At 42.6% G+C, this 22500-nt stretch overlaps 1 protein-coding gene across 4 annotated transcripts in view; it reads right to left on the bottom strand.

Annotated features, from left to right (window-relative positions):
* The window catches only part of LOC124034644 (glutamate receptor ionotropic, delta-2), a 671933-nt gene that overhangs the window by 35016 nt on the left and 614417 nt on the right, over positions 1 to 22500 (bottom strand). For all 4 annotated transcript variants that reach the window (XR_006838605.1, XR_006838606.1, XR_006838607.1 and 1 more), the window contains exon 14: positions 3876 to 4042. Coding sequence is in view for 1 of the 4 variants with exons in the window: in XM_046348089.1 (XP_046204045.1) it covers positions 3876 to 4042 (167 nt within the window). In the remaining 3 variants the exon portion in view is untranslated. The remainder of the gene's footprint in view (positions 1 to 3875; positions 4043 to 22500) is intronic.

Below are 22500 nucleotides of genomic sequence, written 5' to 3'. Positions count from 1 at the left end.
ATAGCCAGGTGTAACAGTGGTAAGGTGTTGGGACTCTGCTGTCGGGACTGTCACGCCTGCCCCCACTCTCTCTCCCGGGCGCCAGGCTACCCAGCATTACGCACACCTGACTGTAGACCCTGCCACATACCTCTTGTGTCTGAGCCGTTGAATTGAGATTCTACTTTCTCTATACTGACGCTTAGCTTGTTTGATTGCCTTGCGGAGGGAATAGTTACACTGTTTGTATTCGGTCATGTTTCCAGTCACCTTGCCCTGATTAAAAGCAGTGGTTCGCGTTTTCAGTTTCACGCGAATGCTGCCATCAATCCACGGTTTCTGGTTTGGGAATGTTTTAATCGTTGAGATGTCGTTCCCATTGTAACTGTAACTGAGCTAAATGACTACCGCCCCGTAGCACTCACTTCCGTCATCATGAAGTGCTTTGAGAGACTAGTCAAGGTCCATATCACCTCCACCCTACCTGACACCCTAGAGCCACACCAATTTGCTTACCGCCCAAATAGGTCCACAGACGATGCAATCTCAACCACACTGCACACTGCTCTAACCCATCTGGACAAGAGGAATACCTATGTGAGAATGCTGTTCATCGACTACAGCTCGGCATTTAACACCATAGTGCCCTCCAAGCTCGTCATCAAGCTCGAGACCCTGGGTCTCGACCCCGCCCTGTGCAACTGGGTACTGGACTTTCTGACGGGCCGCCCCCAGGTGGTGAGGGTAGGCAACAACATCTCCTCCCCGCTGATCCTCAACACTGGGGCCCCACAAGGGTGCGTTTTGAGCCCTCTCCTGTACTCCCTGCTCACCCACGACTGCGTGGCCACGCACGCATCCAACTCAATCATCAAGTTTGCGGACGACACAACAGTGGTAGGCTTGATTACCAACAACGACGAGACGGCCTACAGGGAGGAGGTGAGGGCCCTCGGAGTGTGGTGTCAGGAAAATAACCTCACACTCAACGTCAAGGAGATGATTGTGGACTTCAGGAAACAGCAGAGGGAACACCCCCCTATCCACATCGATGGAACAGTAGTGGAGAGGGTAGTAAGTTTTAAGTTCCTCAGCGTACACATCACAGACAAACTGAATTGGTCCACCCACACAGACAGCATCGTGAAGAAGGCGCAGCAGCGCCTCTTCAACCTCAGGAGGCTGAAGAAATTCGGCTTGTCACCAAAAGCACTCATAAACTTCTACAGATGCACACTCGAGAGCATCCTGTCAGGCCGTATCACCACCTGGTACGGCAACCGCTCCGCCCACAACCGTAAGGCTCTCCAGAGGGTAGTGAGGTCTGCACAACGCATCACCGGGGGCAAACTACCTGCCCTCCAGGACACCTACACCACCCGATGTCACAGGAAGGCCATAAAGATCATCAAGGACATCAACCACCCGAGCCACTGCCTGTTCAACCCGCTATCATCCAGAAGGCGAGGTCAGTACAGGTGCATCAAAGCTGGGACCGAGAGACTGAAAAACAGCTTCTATCTCAAGGCCATCAGACAGTTAAACAGCCACCACTAACATTGAGTGGCTGCTGCCAACACACTGACTCAACTCCAGCCACTTTAATAATGGGAATTGATGGGAAATGATGTAAAATATATCACTAGCCACTTTAAACAATGCTACCTAATATAATGTTTACATACCCTACATTATTCATCTCATATGTACATGTATATACTGTACTCTATATCATCTACTGCATCCTTATGTAATACATGTATCACTAGCCACTTTTACTATGCCACTTTGTTTACATACTCATCTCATATGTATATACTGCACTCAATACCATTTACTGTATCTTGCCTATGCTGCTCTGTACCATCACTCATTCATATATCGTTATGTACATATTATTTATCCTCTTACACTTGTGTCGATAAGGTAGTAGTTTTGGAATTGTTAGCTAGATTACTTGTTGGTTATTACTGTATTGTCGGAACTAGAAGCACAAGCATTTTGCTACACTCGCACTAACATCTGCTAACCATGTGTATGTGACAAATAAAATTTGATTTGATTTGCTTCCCTCATCACGCGCATCCGCAATTCATTGGACTCATCTGGACTCAAACACTTGTGATGTTACCTTCCCTATAACTGTCTGTTCCCCAGCTCTGTTCCCCACTTTTGCATTAATTGTTGTATGTCATTGTGCTACCCGTTTCTGACGCTGTTCCATGTCTGTGGCAATATTAAATGTTCAATCTCCGTACCTGCCTCTCTACTCCAGCATCAGTTCTTACAGGAACAGCTTTATATATGCCAGAACAGTTGTGGGTATCATTTGTCACCATTAAAGTGCAACTAATGTATTGTTTTGTGTAATGGCTTTGCTGGCATGCATCCCACAATTATTATATTTTTTTGCCCCACCAAGATTTCTATGCTAAAATGGCTATTGGTTTAGGGTTAGAGATACAATTAGGGTTAGGGTTAGAATTAGGGAAAGGGGATAGTGCTTAGGTTTTAGAGTTTAAAGTTACAGGTAAAGGTTAGAGTTAGGGTTAAGGTTAGGGTTATGGTAAGGGTTAAGGTTAGGGGTTAGAGAAAATAGGATTTTGAATAAAAATGTATTTTAGGTCCCCATAAGGATAGAATAATGTGTGTGTGTGTGTATTTATGCATGTATGCACCTTGTATTGCATGGTTCTTGCAGACTTATCACAGAACAGTACGGTAGCACTTGACTTGACTTATTACTCTTTATAATGCTTTATACCCGGGGCGTAACTTTAACTGGGAGCGGAGGGGGGCATGCCCCCCCCCCACATTCTGTAATTGTATTTTTGTCCCCCTCCAGTTTTAACATTTTAATGTGATACAAAAGCCGGCAACAGTGTGATTTAGGACTATGGGGACGCCTCCGAGCGGGCGGGTAGGCTGTTTGGAGTGTTTATCCGTCTGGATAAAAATTAAATATATATCTATATATATATATACATCTCTGTAGACCACTACAAAATTATCAGTGTCTCTGGTTTTACTATTTACAGGTATGTGTTTTGTTAAAATTAACATTTTTATTTTATTCCAGAAACTACTGACTGTGAAATTTGGTTGGAGGATTGCTGATGATCTGGTGGTGCCTCTGCAAGGCAGGAATCGGGCAGATTTGTCTTTGTTAAGGACGCATGAATCAAGCCACGTACAAGGTTGTCCTGGAAGAAAACTTGCTTCCTTCCGCTCTGACAATGTTCCCCAACTCTGAGGATTGTTTTTTTCCAGCAGGACAATGCTCCATGCCACACAGCCAGGTCAATCAATGTGTGGATGGAGGACCACCAAATCAAGGCCCTGTCATGTCCAGCCCAATCTCCAGACCTGAACCCCATTGAAAACCTCTGGAATGTGATCAAGAAGAATATGGATGGTCACAAGCCATCAAACAAAGCCGAGCTGTTTGAATTTTTGCACCAGGAGTGGTATAAAGTCACCCAACATCAGTGTGAAAGACTGGTGGGGAGCATGTAAAGACGCATGAAAGCTGTGATTGAAAAACAAAGTTATTCCACCAAATATTGAACATTAGTATTGTGTTTAAAAATGAATATGAACTTATATTCTTTGTATTATTCGAGGTCTGACAACACTGGATATTTTTTATTATTTTGACCACTTTTCTGCAAATAAATGCTCTAAATGACAATATTTTTATTTGGAATTTGGGAGAAATGTTGTCAGTAGTTTATCGAATAAAACAAAAATGTTCATTTTACCCAAACACATACCTATAAATAGTAAATCCAGAGAAACTGATCATTTTGCAGTGGTCTCTTCTTTTTTTCCAGAGCTGTATATGATGTCCCCCCCCACTTCTAAAACCAAAGTTGCGCCCCTGCTTAATTCTGTACCTCTGGGAGAAGATGTCCCTGTATGGACTGCCGTGCTGCATGGCGAAGCCGTAGCCCCGATCTGGTGCATTGCTCCCCACAGTGTAGAAGGAGCAGTCCTCGTCGTTGATGGCCATATACTCCAGCACCGCCGAATCCCACACAAAGGCAAAACGCCCGTACTTCACCTGAGAGAAAAGTAAAAACACAGACATAAAAATAACTGAGTGTATTCATGAGGGTCAAACGGCTGTGTTCTGATGGGCTACGCCCTTTCTTGTAATTCTATTTCTATGATTAGAAACAGATATAGAAACGCATAACACTATACGAACTATATGTTGACACTTGGGTAGAGAGATGGTAACATGATTGAACATGAACATTAACCGTGACTAATTGTGTGGTGTGCACTGTGGAGTAGGGTGAAGTGTTGCCCCTAGACGCTGATCTTGGGTCAGTGTTTGCATTTTCCACAGTAGTCCAGGTCAGGATTTTTTTTCCTTGTTTTAATTGTACATGGTCCCTGACAAATCAATCAATACAATCTAAAAGAAGACATACATGATTAAGTTACTCTGTAATTGGAATATAATATGTTATTTTAATGTGAAGCTGTAGCGAGTGCATGTTATAGCTTAATATTCATCACACACTGTGTCAGCCCTTTCATCTGTTTCAAGGGGGGGGGGGTACGTCTAGGTTAAAATGGCCTGCGTCCCAAATGGCCCCCTATTCCCTATACAGTGCACTCAAAAATAGTGCCCTATCAAAGGTATAGGGTACCATTTGGGATGTACCCATAGGGTAGCTGTCTGATCTCCTCGTCTCAGGGTCTACTGTTTGAGCCAAATCACCAAATAAGAGTATTTCATATTCAGACATGGGCAATCACATTGAACCCCGTCCAGACACAGACTGGTGTCAGGTGCCTGAAAATCTCATTACAGTTAATGATACGGCAAGAGTCCAAATACAGTTCTATCCCAATGGGCCCTGGTCAAAAGTAGCGCACTGTATAGGGAATAGGGGGCCATTTGGTCCTTCTGTAGCTCAGTTCGTAGAGCATGGCGCTTGTAACGCCAGGGTAGTGGGTTCGATCCCCGGGACCACCCATACGTAGAATGTATGCACACATGACTGTAAGTCGCTTTGGATAAAAGCGTCTGCTAAATGGCATATATTATATTATTATTATTGGTAAGCAGTAGTATATTCCTTCTTCTGGATTCCCTTTATTTTTTATAAATAAGGTGAATACACCAATAAGGTGAATGCACCAATTTGTAAGTCGCTCTGGATAAGAGCGTCTGCTAAATGACTTAAATGTAAATGTAAATTTTTTATTTACTATTTTACCTTAACTGACTTTCCAAGTTAAATAAAGAACAAGTTCTTATTTTCAATTCAGGGACAAAACGACAGATTTTTACCTTTCGGTTACAAGTCCAACACTCTTAACCACTAGGCTACCTGTCACCCCATTATATCACAGGGTCTTACAGATTTATTTCCAGGAAAAGGATGTTGGGTCCATCAGTTCTACTGGCTTGGAAGTTAAGATGACATCTGACCACAAGCATACACCGTGGCTGTTGAGGTTACTAGTCAATCATAGCCAGCAAGGAGTTTAATGGGATCAGAATGAACCATTTTTGAATTAATGTACTCAACAAAATTCAACAGAAACACAATGGCACAAAATCTTTCTGCATGTACTGACTTTTCCCTCTGGGAAAAATAAAAGCAATTATATTATTTTCTTTTGTATTCTATTTTATGGTTGTCACATGCAAGACAGATGTGAGCTAGTAAGATGTGTCTCCTTGTTCAAATATGCTTTTATGGCATTTTTTTACCCCTTCAAATGTCTCTTATCTCCTCCCTGTCTCTTGTGCCCTCTTTTCTCAACACTTGATGAGTGTTTCTTTGTTTTTCAGAGAAGGCTATTATAATGGAATACACAGTTGATGATGATATTATCTGCAATAACCCAAAACCCATTTTAAACTAATGATATAATAATGGGTGATCTAAATAGGAAGGTTCAGTCAAGAATGGGGCGGAATCCTTCGGAAACATTTATAGTGTATAATTTCCTCCACATATGAGAAATGTCCTTGAAAGTGTCTCGAGAAAGTTGATCTACTTCATCACATGACATCATTTTAAAAATGTAACAAAGCGATGTGCAAAACATTTCCTTTCATCAACACTTTGAAGTCCTTTAAAATGTTTATATGGTCGTTCTCATCCCTTATAGTGTCAGACATCTACTGCGCAGGGAAGAAATGTCGAGATTCCTATTGATTACCAAACCATTTTCAGAGGAGAGCATGGAAGTGTAAAAAAACAAGCAGGTACCACAAAGTCCTCGCCTTTATTGATGCGATTCCAAGAAAAACAACTATAAATAGACTAGTAGAAACAGAAAAAAAGAGAACGGGAACAGGAGGAGTTGAAGGGTAGAAGTCAGGTAGTGGTTTATGAGAGGAAAAGCAGTGAGATACGTCTTTCCGAATGGAGCGAGAGCAGCCTGCCTGGAGCCAATCAGAAGGGCCCTGATAATTATTAAAAGGCATTGTCGTCAAACACCGGGCACCCAGTGAATCCTAATCACATCATTGTCTTTTCTCGGAAATATGACTGCACTACTCACTAGATCCGTAATCGTGAAATTAAAGTCGTCCATCCACTCCCCTGGGGTACGTTGGGGTAGCCTAATGTCGTTTACGTGAAATATGTTTGTTGTCATTGGTTGTACAGCGTTTTTAATTTCGCATCATCATTTAAAAGCAGGTGATGGCCTCGAAGCTGAGTTGTAATTACCGTGACGTGAGCATACAGAGTGTTTAATGCTTAATTGACACAAATACCCTTCCTTTCGCAATTTCAAACACATGATACTGTAGCTTACACCGATGTCAGGGTCTACATTGTGGACAGAATACATAGGGGAAAAGTCAATTACATGAAATGTACAACAAACCAAATAAATCTTGTTTGGGGTTAATAAATGCTGTAGATCAAAATCAAGTCTAACACACTATAGCAATTTAATTTGGAAATCGTCGAACTCCCCCTTTTACGGCACATGTTTTAGTTTGCTAACTGGTTGTGATTACTGTACCCGTAAATTATTTCAAGCGCTCATTATTTCAAGCGCTAACGTTGTAGAGGATTTAGAGCTTCACACTCAGCTTAAATGAGGAGATCCTCATTTAATTACACATTTTTAAAACATTTATAAGAACTACCATGGTGCCAAATATCAGACAGAAGACAGAACAGGCTAGAGCTATGTGTGTCCCAAATGCCATAGGGCTCTGGTCAAAAGTAGTCCACTAGATAAGGAAGGGTGCTATTTCTGACTCATACTTCTTTGTGGCTTGTTCAGATCATCTTCTCTAGCAGACTTCAAAAGACTGAAACACTGAAGGGCATGTTTTCCAATCTTGCCTCATGATTAAAGTCCTCACACATACCTAAAGTGGTATTTTCTCTCAATCAGTTTAAAGTTCATTAGAAGGGGCTCATATTTAGGGTTTTAACTCTCTAAAATGGTGGTTAATGCTTGTGCTTTGTTCTTCATGTCTGGGCTATCTCAAATGATTCTGTGGCAGCACACAACTGGTAGAGAGTCACAAAGGGAGGAACTCACAGCGACTGCATGAGTGGAGTATTCAAACAAGTATGTTGATATTATGTACAAATCTGTCATAGGCGTGTGTAAAGTAGAGCGTTCCAAAGGTTAATAATGAGAGTTACTGGAATCAAGGGTTGATGAACCTGTGGCAGATTTAGGGGATTAACGTTAGGGTTAGAGTTATGGTTAAGGTTAGGGTTAGAATTAACATTAGGGATAGCGTTAAGGATAGTGTTAGGATTGGGATTAACGTTAGGGTTAGCGTTAAGGTTAGAGTTACGGTTAAGGTTAGGGTTAGAATTAACATTAGGGTTAGCGTTAAGGTTAGAGTTACGGTTAAGGTTAGGGTTAGAATTAACATTAGGGTTAGCGTTAAGGTTAGAGTTATGGTTAAGGTTAGGGTTAGAATTAACATTAGGGATAGCGTTAAGGATAGTGTTAGGATTGGGATTAACGTTAGGGTTAGCGTTAAGGTTAAGGTTAGGGTTAGAATTAACATTAGGGTTAGCGTTAAGGTTAGAGTTACGGTTAAGGTTAGGGTTAGAATTAACATTAGGGTTAGCGTTAAGGTTAGAGTTACGGTTAAGGTTAGGGTTAGAATTAACATTAGGGTTACCGTTAAGGTTAAGGTTAGAATTGGGGTTAGCATTAAGGTTAGAGTTACGGTTAACGTTAAGGTTAGAATTGGGGTTAGCGTTAAGGTTAGAGTTACGGTTAAGGTTAGAGTTACGGTTAACGTTAAGGTTAGAATTGGGGTTAGCGTTAAGGTTAGAGTTACGGTTAAGGTTAGGGTTACGTATTTACACAATGTGGGTGCAAAGCAACTGCTTTTTCTACGTTGTGTTTTCTGGTCAGGATACCTGAGGCGGAACAGGCCCGTATCCACCAACCGTCTCAGAGTAGAAAATGGATGGTTTTCAGGTCAGGATACCTGAGGCGGAACAGGCCCGTATCCACCAACCGTCTCAGAGTAGAAAATGGATGGTTTTCAGGTCAGGATACCTGAGGCGGAACAGGCCCGTATCCATCAACCGTCTCAGAGTAGAAAATGAATGGTTTTCAGGTCAGGATACCTGAGGCGGAACAGGCCCGTATCCACCAACCGTCTCAGAGTAGAAAATGAATGGTTTTCAGGTTAGGATACCTGAGGCGGAACAGGCCCGTATCCACCAACCGTCTCAGAGTAGAAAATGGATCGTAAATATTAACAATAGAGACGTTTTACTCCTACTCTCACGGGTCAAATAAAACCTATGCATGAAACCTCTTTAGTCATAAGAGACACACCAAGTCGGCAGATATTTAGGAGACCTCATGTGCTGTCATAACCAGTTAAGAGTTATCAACAGGCATCTTGATACTAGAAAAATGCAGGGAGTCAGTGGTTGAAGTTGTTGAAATAATATTTTGATATGTCAATATAATCCATCCGTAAATAATCTAGATCTACATGCAACAGTATCTCTCGCACTTTGACAATGATTTTCACAGGAGGCATACTTATAACCACGAGGCTAATAAATAAACACATTTTTTTATATTTATTATTGAATTACCTACATCATGTTATTTCAAGTTATCCATTTGGAGTACAAAATCACATGAGTAAAGAAATGTCTAAGTTTGGCATCCTTAAAAGTTGAGCAACTGAAGGAATCTAAGGCTTATGTTAACTTTGATTGCGTTCGATGAAAATCAGAGACCTTTAATCCGTTGTATGCAACATTATCAGCAAGTGACTCGATGCCTACTGTAAGGTCTACTGTAAGTCCTACTGTAATGCCTACTGTAATGCCTACTGTAATGCCTACTGTAAGGCCTACTGTAAGGCCTACTGTAATGCCTACTGTAATGCCTACTGTAATGCCTACTGTAATGCCTACTGTAAGGCCTACTGTAATGCCTACTGTAATGCCTACTGTAAGGCCTACTGTAAGGCCTACTGTAAGGCCTACTGTAATGCCTACTGTAAGGCCTACTGTAATGCCTACTGTAAGGCCTACTGTAATGCCTACTGTAAGGCCTACTGTAATGCCTACTGTAAGGCCTACTGTAATGCCTACTGTGCCAACGAGATTTAGGGTTGTTAAACAGGAGTGACGAGTGTGTTGATATAATGGTAATTGTTGTCAAAATTCCACTTTTTACAACCATCAGAATTGGTTAAAAAAAATGGATGCATGCCAACATACAGTATTAGACAATAATTAAGAGTAGGCAAATTGATTATGTCATGTGGAAATTTCCACATTTGATGTACAGTCACATTCACTGAGGTTGAAGAGTGCTATAGAGTTCACAGTCTGGTCATGCCTCATCAGGATTGGTTATTCCCCAATTTACAACAATGCCTGAGATAGACCAAGGCTACCTGAGACAGACCAAGGCTACCCGAGACAGACCAATGCTACCTGAGACAGACCAAGGCTACCTGAGATAGACCAAGGCTACCTGAGACAGACCAGGCTACCTGAGACAGACCAAGGCTACCTGAGACAGACCAAGGCTACCTGAGATAGACCAAGGCTTCCTGAGACAGACCAGACTACCTGAGACAGACCAGGCTACCTGAGACAGACCAGGCTACCTGAGACAGACCAAGACTATCTGAGACAGACCAAGGCTACCTGAGACAGACCAAGGCTACCTGAGACAGACAAAGGCTACCTGAGATAGACCAAGGCTACCTGAGACAGACCAAGGCTACCTGAGGCAGACCAAGGCTACCTGAGACAGACCAAGGATACCTGAGATAGACCAAGGCTACCTGAGTCAGACCAAGGCTACCTGAGTCAGACCAAGGTTTCCTGAGAAAGCCTTGGTCTACCTGGTCAGAGACCTTTAATACCTGTATTGTTGGTCTCAGATACAAACAAAACCTTTCTTTCTCAATTCAATTCAATTCCAGGGCTTTATTGGCATGGGAAACATCTCTCTCTCTCTCTCTCTCTCTCTCTCTCTCTCTCTCTCTCTCTCTCTCTCTCTCTCTCTCTCTCTTTCTTTCTTTCTTTCTTTCTTTCTTTCTTTCTTTCTTTCTTTCTTTCTTTCTTTCTTTCTTTCTTTCTTTCTTTCTTTCTTTCTTTCTTTCTTTCTTTCTTTCTCTCTCTCTCTCTCTCTCTCTCTCTCTCTCTCTCTCTCTCTCAAATTATTACAGAAAAAGCTCAAACTATCTTAGATTACTGACGGAGCATCCCTCGGCACCTCCACCACCCTCTAGTGATAGTTAGGTCTCCTCTAGGACACATGGATACACAGGGGATGACTAGGTAGCAGTAGAGAGAGGAGAGGAGAGAGAGGGAAGAAGATGAAAAGGAATGTGTGAAAGTTCCTGTGTCCCGATGCACCATCAATTAACATCACTCCTCCCTCTGCTCCTCAGCCTCCTCTTATACTCTCTCTCTCACTCTCCCTCCCACTCCCCAACCTTCTGTTTGCACTGACAGAGCTTCCTCTCTAAAAGTCCCTCGCCGCCTTCCAGCTCCCTCTCCAGGCTCTCTCTGCATCTGTTCAGATGCCTCACGCTCCCCCACCATGCATTTGTTTGTTTTCAAGGAATCAGGAAGCATTTTGTGATAAAACCACAGTGAGTTTTTCTCTGATCATTCTGCACTATGGTTGGTCTTTGGGCTCAGTGAAGATAGTCTTTCCCAACACCTCTATCACAGTGGTGGGCACGAGTTGGCATACCCAAAATCGCATGTGCGCTTGACAGTATTGATTTATTTATCTGTTATTTGACCAGGTAAGTTGACTGAGAACACATTCTCATTTGCAGCAACAACCTGGGGAATAGTTACAGGGGATAGGAGGGGGATGAATGAGCCAATTGTAAACTGGGGATTATTAGGTGACCTTGATGGTTAGATTGGGAATTTAGCCAGGACACCAGGGTTAACACCCCTACTCTTACAATAAGTGCCATGGGATATTTAATGACCGCAGAGAGTCAGGACACCTGTTTAACGTCCCACCCGAAAGACGGCACCCTACACAGGGCAGTGTCCCCAATCACTGCCCTCAGGCATTGGGATATTTTTTAGACCAGAGGAAAGAGTGCCTCCTACTGGCCCTCCAACACCACTTCCAGCAGCATCTGGTCTCCCATCCAGGGACTGACCAGGACCAACCCTGCTTAGTTTCAGAAGCAAGCCAGCAGTGGTATGCTGGGTGGTGGTGACAGACCGGTACCATGTGTGACAATTTCTTCTCAGCCGTTTGTTTTCCACCTTAATCAAAGCTAGACTCTGCAGCTGCTACATACATTTTGGACTTATAAATTAATGATACTATATATACCCATTGATTTTTGAAGAATATAACTTATGCCTCATGAGCTTAGTTCAACTGTCGTACCTCATCAGAACCCAAACTTGTTTTCCTCCAGTGTTTGTTAAAAACGTAAGTAAACAAACACGGTATGGCTTCAAAACTAAAATGGATGTTCAGTCTTTGCATCCATTGCTCTGTCTATGAACAACAGCTGGTGCACGAAATCTAAGGAAGTCTCTAGATTTTGCTCACCTGAAGTAAAGTATATTGTGATAAATTGTAGACCACACTACTTGCCTGGAGAGTTTTCAGCTATACTTTCCGTGGCTGTTTATTTACCACCACAGACAGATGCTGGCACAAAGACAGCACTCAGTCAGCTGTATAAGGAAATAAGCAAACAGGAAACCATTCACCCAGAGGCGGCGTTCCTTGTGGCCGGAGACTTCAATGTAGGGAAACTTAAATCAGTTCTACCAAATTTCTATCAACATGTTAAATGTACAACCAGAGGGAAACAAATTGTAGATCACCTGTACTCCACACACAGAGACGAGTGCAAAGCTCTCCCTCGCCCTCCATTTGGTAAATCTGACCACAAGTCTATCCCCCTGATTCCTGCTTACAAGCAAAAATGAAGGCCATCAGACTGTTAAACAGCCACCACTAACATTGAGTGGCTGCTGCCAACACACTGACTCAACTCCAGCCACTTTAATAATGGGAATTGATGGGAAATGATGTAAAATATATCACTAGCCACTTTAAACAATGCTACCTAATATAATGTTTACATACCCTACATTATTCATCTCATATGTACATGTATATACTGTACTCTATATCATCTACTGCATCTTTATGTAATACATGTATCACTAGCCACTTTAAATATGCCACTTTGTTTACATACTCATCTCATATGTATATACTGCACTCAATACCCTCTACTGTATCTTGCCTATGCCGCTCTGTACCATCACTCATTCATATATCTTTATGTACATATTCTTATCCCCTTACACTTGTGTCTATAAGGTAGTAGTTTTGGAATTGTTAGCTAGATTACTTGTTGGTTATCACTGCATTGTCGGAACTAGAAGCACAAGCATTTCGCTACACTCGCATTAACATCTGCTAACCATGTGTCTGTGACAAATAAAATGTGATTTGATTTGTATAGTTAACGTGACTATGCATATCTGATCAACAGTCGGTTAGCCAATGTGCATGAGGTAGTATGTACATGAACATATAGTTTAAGCGACTATGCATATATGATAAACAGAGGGTAGCAGCAGCATAAAAGAGGGGTTGGGGGTGGCACACAATGCAAATAGTCCGGGTAGCCATTTGATTACCTGTTCAGGAGTCATATGGCTTGGGGGTAAAACCTGTTGAGAAGCCTTTTTGTCCTAGACTTGGCACTCTGGTACCGCTTGCCATGCGGTAGTAGAGAGAACAGTCTATGACTGGGGTGGCTGGGGTCTTTTACCATTTTTAGGGCCTTCCTCTGACCCTGCCTGGTTTAGATGTCCTGGATGGCAGGCAGCTTTGCCCCAGTGATGTACTGGGCCGTACGCACTACCCTCTGGTCAGATTTGCCGAAAGGAGGGTGAGGGAGGGCTTTGTATGCGTCGCAGAAGTTAGAGTAACAATGATCCAGGGTTTTGCCAGCCCGGGTCGCGCATTCGATATGCTGATACAATTTAGGGAGCCTTGTTTTCAGATTAGCCTTGTTAAATTCCCAGGCGACAATAAATGCAGCATCAGGATATGTAGTTTCCAGTTTACATAGAGTCCAATGAAGTTCTTCAGGGCCGTCGATGTGTCTGCATGGGGGGGTATATAGACGGCTGTGATTATAATCGAAGAGAATTCTCTTGGTAGATAATGCGATCGGCATTTGATTGTAAGGAATTCTAGGTCAGATGAACAAAAGGACTTGAGTTCCTGTATGTTGTTATGATCACACCACAACTTGTTAATCAAAAGGTATACACCCCCGCCCTTCTTCTTACCAGAGAGATGTTTGTTTCTGTCAGCGCGATGCGTGAAGAAACCAGGTGGCTGTACCGACTCTGATAACGTATCCCGAGTGAGCCATGTTTCCGTGAAACAGAGAATGTTACAATCTTGTCAAGAGACTGGACATTGGTGAGTAGTATATTCTGGAGCGGTGAGCGATGTGCCCGTCTACGGAGCCTGACCGAAGACCGCTCCGTCTGCCCCATCTGTGGTGCCATTGTTTTGGGTCGCCTGCTGGGATCCAATCCATTGTCCTGGGTGGTGGACCAAAGAGAGGATCCGCTTCGGGAAAGTCATATTCCTGGTCATAATGTTGGTAATTTGACGTTACTCTTATATCCAATAGTTCCTCCCGGCTGTATGTAATAAGACTTAAGATTTACTGAGGTAACAGATGCATTCATTCAATACATTCATGTACAGATGTACATATTACCTCAATTGGCGCTACCAACCAGTGCTCCCGCACATTGGCTAACCGGGCTATCTGCAATGTGTCCCGCCATCCACCACCTGCCAACCCCTCTTTTACACTACTGCTACTCTCTGTTCATCATATATGCATAGTCACTTTAACCATATCTACATGTACAATCAGCCCGACTAACCGGTGTCTGTATGTAGCCTCGCTATATATGCCATTTAGCAGACGCTTTTATCCAAAGCGACTTACAGTCATGTGTGCATACATTCTACGTATGGGTGGTCCCGGGAATCGAACCCACTACCCTGGCGTTACAAGCGTCATGCTCTACCAACTGAGCTACAGAAGGACCATTATATTATTAGTCTCGCTACTGTATATAGCCTCACTACTGTATATAGCCTCGCTACTGTATATAGTCTCGCTACTTTTATAGTCTCGCTACTGTATATAGCCTCGCTACTGTATATAGCCTCGCTACTTTTATAGTCTCGCTACTGTATATAGTCTCGCTACTGTTTATAGCCTCGCTACTGTATATAGTCTCGCTACTGTTTATAGTCTCGCTACTGTATATAGCCTCGCTACTGTATATAGCCTCGCTACTTTTATAGTCTCGCTACTGTATATAGTCTCTACTGTATATAGTCTCTCGCTACTGTATATAGTCTCCTACTGTTTATAGTCTCGCTACTTTATAGTCTTTTATCGCTACTGTATATAGTCTACTTTTATAGTCTCGCTACTGTTTATAGCCTCGCTACTGTATATAGTCTCGCTACTGTTTATAGTCTCGCTACTGTATATAGCCTCGCTACTGTTTATAGCCTCGCTACTTTTATAGTCTCGCTACTGTATATAGTCTCGCTACTGTATATAGTCTTGCTACTTTTATAGTCTCGCTACTGTTTATAGCCTCGCTACTGTATATAGTCTCGCTACTGTTTATAGTCTCGCTACTGTATATAGCCTCTCTACTGTTTATAGCCTCGCTACTGTATATAGCCTCTCTACTGTATATAGTCTCGCTACTGTATATAGTCTCTCTACTGTATATAGCCTCGCTACTGTATATAGCCTCGCTACTTTTATAGTCTCGCTACTGTATATAGTCTCGCTACTGTATAAAGCCTCGCTACTTTTATAGTCTCGCTACTGTATATAGCCTCTCTACTGTTTATAGCCTCGCTACTGTATATAGCATCTCTAATGTATATAGTCTCGCTACTGTATATAGTCTCGCTACTGTATATAGTCTCGCCTCTCTACTGCCTCTCTACTGTATATAGCCTCGCTACTGTATATAGCCTCGCTACTTTTATAGTCTCGCTACTGTACTGTTTATAGTCTCTACTGTTTATAGCTACTGTATATAGCCTCTGTATATAGCCTCTCTACTGTTTATAGTCTCGCTACTGTATATAGCCTCTCTACTGTTTATAGCCTCTGTATATAGCTACTGTATATAGCCTCTCTACTAGCCTCTCTACTGTTTATAGCCTCTGTATATAGCTACTGTATATAGCCTCGCTACTGTATATAGCCTCTCTACTGTATATAGCCTCTCTACTGTATATAGCCTCTAAACTGTATATAGCCTCTCTACTGTTTATAGTCTCTCTACTGTATATAGCCTCTCTACTGTATATAGCCTCCCTACTGTTTATAGCCTCTCTACTGTATATAGCCTCTCTACTGTTTATAGCCTCTCTACTGTTTATAGCCTCTCTACTGTATATAGCCTCACTACTGTATATAGCCTCTCTACTGTTTATAGCCTCTCTACTGTTTATAGCCTCTCTACTGTATATAGCCTCACTACTGTATATAGCCTCTCTACTGTTTATAGCCTCTCTACTGTTTTTCACTGTCTTTTTACTGTTGTTTTTATTTCTTTACTTACCCATTGTTCACCTAATACCTTTTTTGCACGATTGGTTAGAGCCTGGAAGTAAGCATTTCACTGTTGTATTCGGCTCACGTGACAAATAAATGTTGATTTGATTTGAATTTGAAAGTGGTAAAAAGATTTCAGGCCCATCCCTCATCTTTTTACCAAAACAGAGGTAGGGTAAAAAAATAAATATTGTTTGAACTAAGGATTGTAGCTTTAATTAGCCTTGAGCTGTCATTACTTCTCTTTGCTTCCTCAGGAAAAATAAAAAAACAATTAATAGTCTATCACCAACTATATGCAAATCTGTGAAGCAATTCCCAAAGACGGATATCTGATAACAGAACCCAGAATAATTAGAAACAGATGTTGGAGAAACAGTCCAGGACAGATCACTGGGCTAGAACTAAAATGCCTTTGCTAATAGGTTCTGGCATAAAATTATATAAAATATTTCCATGAAAAAAATAAAAATAAATGTATCCATAATGAAATCCTGCTCAGTTGTTTCAACAGTATATACTGTCTTTCACAATATGCAGTAACAATGAATGGATTCAGATGAAATACGCAGGAGACTATCTGCTACAGTATGGTGCATGCTGGGTAGAGATTCAGATGAAATACACAGGAGTCTACCAGCTACAGTATGTTGCATGCTGGGTAGAGATTCAGATGAAATACCCAGGAGTCTACCAGCTACAGTATGGTGCATGCTGGGTAGAGATTCAGAAACAAGGGAACTACCAGCTACAGTGTGGTGCATGCTGGGTAGAGATTCAGATTAAATACCCAGGAGACTAACAGCTACAGTATGGTGCATGCTGGGTAGAGATTCAGATGAAATACCCAGGAGACTACCAGCTACAGTGTGGTGCATGCTGGGTAGAGATTCAGATGAAATACCCAGGAGACTAACAGCTACAGTGTACTGCATGCTGGGTAGAGATTCAGATGAAATACCCAGGAGTCTACCAGCTACAGTATGGTGCATGCTGGGTAGAGATTCAGACCCAGGAGACTACCAGCTACAGTGTGGTGCATGCTGGGTAGAGATTCAGATGAAATACCCAGGAGATTACCAGCAGATATTATTGCAGGTGCAGTGATATGCGTGTGTTTCTAGCTCCAACAGTGTAATACTACCTAGCAATACAACACAATATACACATAATCCAAAACATGTAAAGAAAGAAATGAAGAAATATCAGAACATGCAATGTCAGAGTCAACTATTTAAATACACTGTACATGTATATAATGGTGTGTATAGACAGTATGGACAGTATGAATAGACCAAGGTGTACAGCAGTAGTTATATAGTTATATATATACACCTCTATTTCGTGTCCTCTGAGATTCCCAAAGATCGGAAAGCAGCTGCGGTCATCCCCCTCTTCAAAGGGGGGGACACTCTTGACCCAAACTGCTACAGACCTATATCTATCCTAACCTGCCTTTCTAAGGTCTTCGAAAGCTAAGTCAACAAACAGATTATGCAATCTGGTTTCATAGCTGGTCATGGGTGCACCTCAGCCACGCTCAAGGTCAAAAACGATATATTAACCAACATCGATAAGAAACAATACTGTGCAGCCTTATTCATTGACCTGGCCAACTCTTTCGACTCTGTCAATCACCACATCCTCATCGGCAGACTCGATAGCCTTAGTTTCTCAAATGATTGCCTCGCCTGGTTCACCAACTCTCTGAACTGTCTGATAGAGTTCAGTGTGTCAAATCGGAGGGCCTGTTGTCCGGGCCTCTGGCAGTCTCTATGGGGGTGCCACAATGTTCAATTCTTGGGCCGACTCTCTCCTCTGTATACATCAATGATGTCACTCTTGCTGCTGGTGACTCTCTGATCCACCTCTACGCAGACGACACCATTCTGTATACTTCTAGCCCTTCTTTGGACATTGTGTTAAAAACCCTCCAGATGAGCTTCAATGCCATACAACTCTCCTTCCGTGCACTCCAATTGCAAGTAAAACTAAATGCATGCTCTTCAACCGATCGCTGCCTGCACCTGCCCTCCAGCCCAACATCACTACTCTGGATGGTTCTGACTTAGAATATGTGGACATGTGAACTACAAATACCTAGGTGTTTGGTTAGACTGTAAACTCTCCTTCCAGACTCGCATCAAACATCTCCAATCCAAAGTTAAATCTAGAATTGATTTCCTATTTCGCAACAAAGCATCCTTCACTCATGCTGCCAAACATACCCTTGTAAAACTGACCATCCTGCCGATCCTCGATGTAGTGTCTGGGATCTACATCTGTTTATATTAGTCACTATGCTGTTGCTAAGCAGTAATGTATTACGGCAGTGTTACGTTACTACACCTAATAGGAAATGCACATGCGCACTGGGGTGCCGCGAACTGTAGAGCACGAGGGGTTGTGACTAAATGAAAACTAACTGTACTCCCGTCTCCTACCTGGTCATTTCTCCACAACACAAATATTACACTCGACTTCGGCGATGTCATTTACAAAATAGCCTCCAATACCCTACTCAATAAATTGGATGCAGTCTATCACAGTGCCATCCGTTTTGTCACCAAAGCCCCAAACACTACCCACCACTGCGACCTGTACACTCTCGTTGGCTGGCCCTCGCTTCCTACTCGTCACCAAACCCACTGGCTCCAGGTCATCTACAAGACCCTGCTAGGTAAAGTCCCCCCTTATCTCAGCTTGCTGGTCACCATAGCAGAACCCACATGTAGCACGCGCTCCAGCAGGTATATCTCTCTGTTCACCAGAAGAGATTGGAGAGATTGGAAACCCAAATTGGTATACACGGACAAGTTCTGGCCTGGTTTAGATCTTATCTGTCGGAAATATATCAGTTTGTCTCTGTGAATGGTTTGTCCTCTGACATATAAACTGTCAATTTCGGTGTTCCTCAAGGTTCCGTTTTAGGACCACTATTGTTTTCACTATATATTTTACCTCTTGGGGATGTAATTCTAAAACATAATGTTAACTTTCACTGCTATGCAGATGACACACAGCTGTACATTTTAATGAAACATGGTGAAGCCCCAAAATTGCCCTCGCTAGAAGCCTGTGTTTCAGACATAAGGAAGTGGATGGCTGCAAACTTTATACTTTTAAACTCGGACAAAACAGAGATGCTTGTTCTAGGTCCCAAGAAACAAAGATATCTTCTGTTGAATCTGACAATTAATATTAATGGTTGTACAGTCGTCTCAAATAAAACTGTGAAGGACCACGGCGTTACTCTGGACCCTGATCTCTCTTTTGACGAACATATCAAGAGTGTTTCAAGGGCAGCTTTTCTCCATCTACGTAACATTGCAAAAATCCAAATTGATTTCAAGGTTTTACTGCTAACCTACAAAGCAGTACATGGGCTTGCCCCTACCTATCTCTCCAATTTGGTCCTGCCGTACATACCTACACACTACGGTCACAAGACCCAGACCTCCTAATTGTCCCTAGAATTTCTAAGCAAACATCTGGAGGCAGGGCTTTCTTCTATAGAGCTCCATTTTTATGGAATGGTCTGCCTACCCATGTGAGAGACGCAAACTCGGTCTCAACCTTTAAGTCTTTACTGAAGACTCATCTCTTCAGTGGGTCATATGATTGAGTGTAGTCTGGCCTAGGAGTGTGAAGGTAAACGGAAAGGCTCTGGAGCAACGATCCGCCCTTGCTGTCTCTGCCTGGCCGGTTCCCCTCTTTCCACTGGGATTCTCTGCCTCTAACCCTATTACAGGGGCTGAGTCACTGGCTTACTGGTGCTCTTTCATGCCGTCCCTAGGAGGGGGTGGAGTCACTTGAGTGGGTTGAGTCACTGATGTGATCTACCTGTCTGGGTTGGCGCCCCCCCTTGGGTTGTGCCGTGGCGGAGATCTTTGTGGGCTATACTCGGCCTTGTCTCAGGATGGTGGTTGAAGATATCCCTCTACTGGTGTGGGGGCTGTGCTTTGGCAAAGTGGGTGGGGTTATATCCTTCCTGTTTGGCCCTGTCCGGGGGTATCATCGGATGGGGCCACAGTGTCTCCTGACCCCCCCTGTCTCAGCCTCCAGTATTTATGCTGCAGTAGTTTATGTGTTGGGAGCTAGGGTCAGTTTGTTATATCTGGAGCACTTCTCCTGTCTTATCCGGTGTCCTGTGTGAATTTAAGTATGCTCTCTCTAATTCTCTCTTTCTCTCTTTCTTTCTCTCTCTCGGAGGACCTGAGCCCTAGGACCATGCCTCAGGACTACCTGGCATGATGACTCCTTGCTGTCCCCAGTCCACCTGGTCGTACTGCTGCTCCAGTTTCAACTGTTCTGCATGCGGCTATGGAATCCTGACCTGTTCACCGGACGTGCTACCTGTCCCAGACCTATTATCTGACCATGCTGGTCATCTATGAACATTTGAACATCTTGGCCACAATTTGTTATAATCTCCACCCGGCACAGCCAGAAGAGGACTGGCCACCCCTCATAGCCTGGTTCCTCTCTAGGTTTCTTCCTAGGATTTGGCCTTTCTAGAGAGTTTTTCCTAGCCAACGTACTTCAACACCTGCATTGCTTGCTGTTTGGGGTTTTAGGCTGGGTTTCTCTACAGCACTTTGAGATATCAGCTGATGTACGAAGGGCTATATAAATAAATTTGATTTGACCCCCAAAACCAATTCTTCCTGTGGCCACCTCTCCAAAAATCTCTGAAACTAGAAACACTTATCTCCCTCACTAGCTTTAAGCACCAGCTGTCAGAGCAGCTCACAGATTACTGCACATGTACATAGCCTATCTATAATTTAGCCCAAACAACTACCTCTCCCCTACTGTATTTATTTATTTATTTTGCTCCTTTGCACCCCATTATTTCTATCTCTACCTTGCACATTCTTCCACTGCAAATCTACCATTCCAGTGTTTTACTTACTATATTGTATTTACTTCGTCACCATGGCCTTATTTTGCCTTTACCTCCTTTATCTCACCTCATGTCCTCACATTGTATATAGACTTATTTTTCTACTGTATTATTGACTGTATGTTTGTTTTACTCCATGTGTAACTCTGTGTTGTTGTTTGTGTCGAACTGCTTTGCTTTATCTTGGCCAGGCCGCAATTGTAAATGAGAACTTGTTCTCAACTTGCCTACCTGGTTAAATAAATGTGAAATAAATAAATATAGGATGAGCCATGACTACAATACAGTATATACATCTAAAGTTGGTAAAACAGTACGTAAACATTATTAGAGTGACAAGTGTTCAATGACTCTATGTACGTAAGGCAACAGTCTCTAAGGTGCAGAGTAGAGTACCGGGTGGTAGCCGGCTAGTAACAGTGACTAAGGTTCAGGGCAGGGTACTGAGTGGAGGCCGGCGAGTGACGATGATGCGTTGGGCTGACCGCACCACTCTCTTAAAAGCCCTGCAGTTGCGGACAGTGCGGTTGCCGTACCAGGCCGTGATACAGCCTGACAGGATGCTCTCAATGGTGCATCTGTAAAAGTTTGTTCAGGGCCTTATGTATGGTGCATGCTGGGGAGAGTGGAGTAAACACAATTATGGATTGGTGAAAATTCCTTTTTGCCAGTGCTCCCTTCAAAGTAATTTAACAGAAGAAGCCTGGCCCAGGAATGAACCTCACAAGGCTAATGCAACATGGTAGCATAAGCCTCCCACTTCCTTGCAGCAGGGTTGCCACCTCCTGCATTTCAGAGGAAAACACTTTTGTCAGGGGAAAATATTGCGTTACATTTGAATTCACCAGACTTAACGATTTATTCAGAGGTTGGACCGCCGGCCATCTTTGTGGTAATAATTAGAAGTAAAAATGTCAATTCAATTTAAATGTCAATGTTGAACCAGCTAAATTGCAGATAGATAGACACCCACCCTGTATTCAAGAGCATGTTGTGTCTCAACCGATTGTGGGTGCAACACAACACTCTTACATGTTGTAATGTAGGGTCTAAGCTACGGACAGTGAATATGTGAATATGAAAATCTGTGACCCAACAAAGAACAGGAGCACATAATCTGACATAATCTGTCTGACATAATCTGACATAATCTGACATAATCTGAGCCAAACGGCAGAGGAACTATGAGTTTTACTGAAGAGGATTTGGCTATTGATTTGAAAAAGGAAGTAGAGTTTAACCACTGCATGAACCCATTATGTTTTCCTTTTTTAAAAATTACTTAAACAACTGAGAAGTTGCAAGAGTGACATAATTAAAATATTGTCCGCTTTGAACGCACACTATTTTGGGCACGCCTAATTTTTCAGTTTTTGATTTGTTAAAAAAGTTTGAAATATCCAATAAATGTCGTTCCACTTCATGATTGTGTCCCACTTGTTGTTGATTCTTCACAAAAAAATACAGTTTTATATCT

This window comes from Oncorhynchus gorbuscha, linkage group LG04, assembly GCF_021184085.1.
Source record: "Oncorhynchus gorbuscha isolate QuinsamMale2020 ecotype Even-year linkage group LG04, OgorEven_v1.0, whole genome shotgun sequence".
NCBI classification, from domain to species: domain Eukaryota; kingdom Metazoa; phylum Chordata; class Actinopteri; order Salmoniformes; family Salmonidae; genus Oncorhynchus; species Oncorhynchus gorbuscha.
The sequence above is the reverse complement of the archived record's forward strand: the minus strand, read 5'-3'. Positions and strand labels throughout refer to the sequence as shown.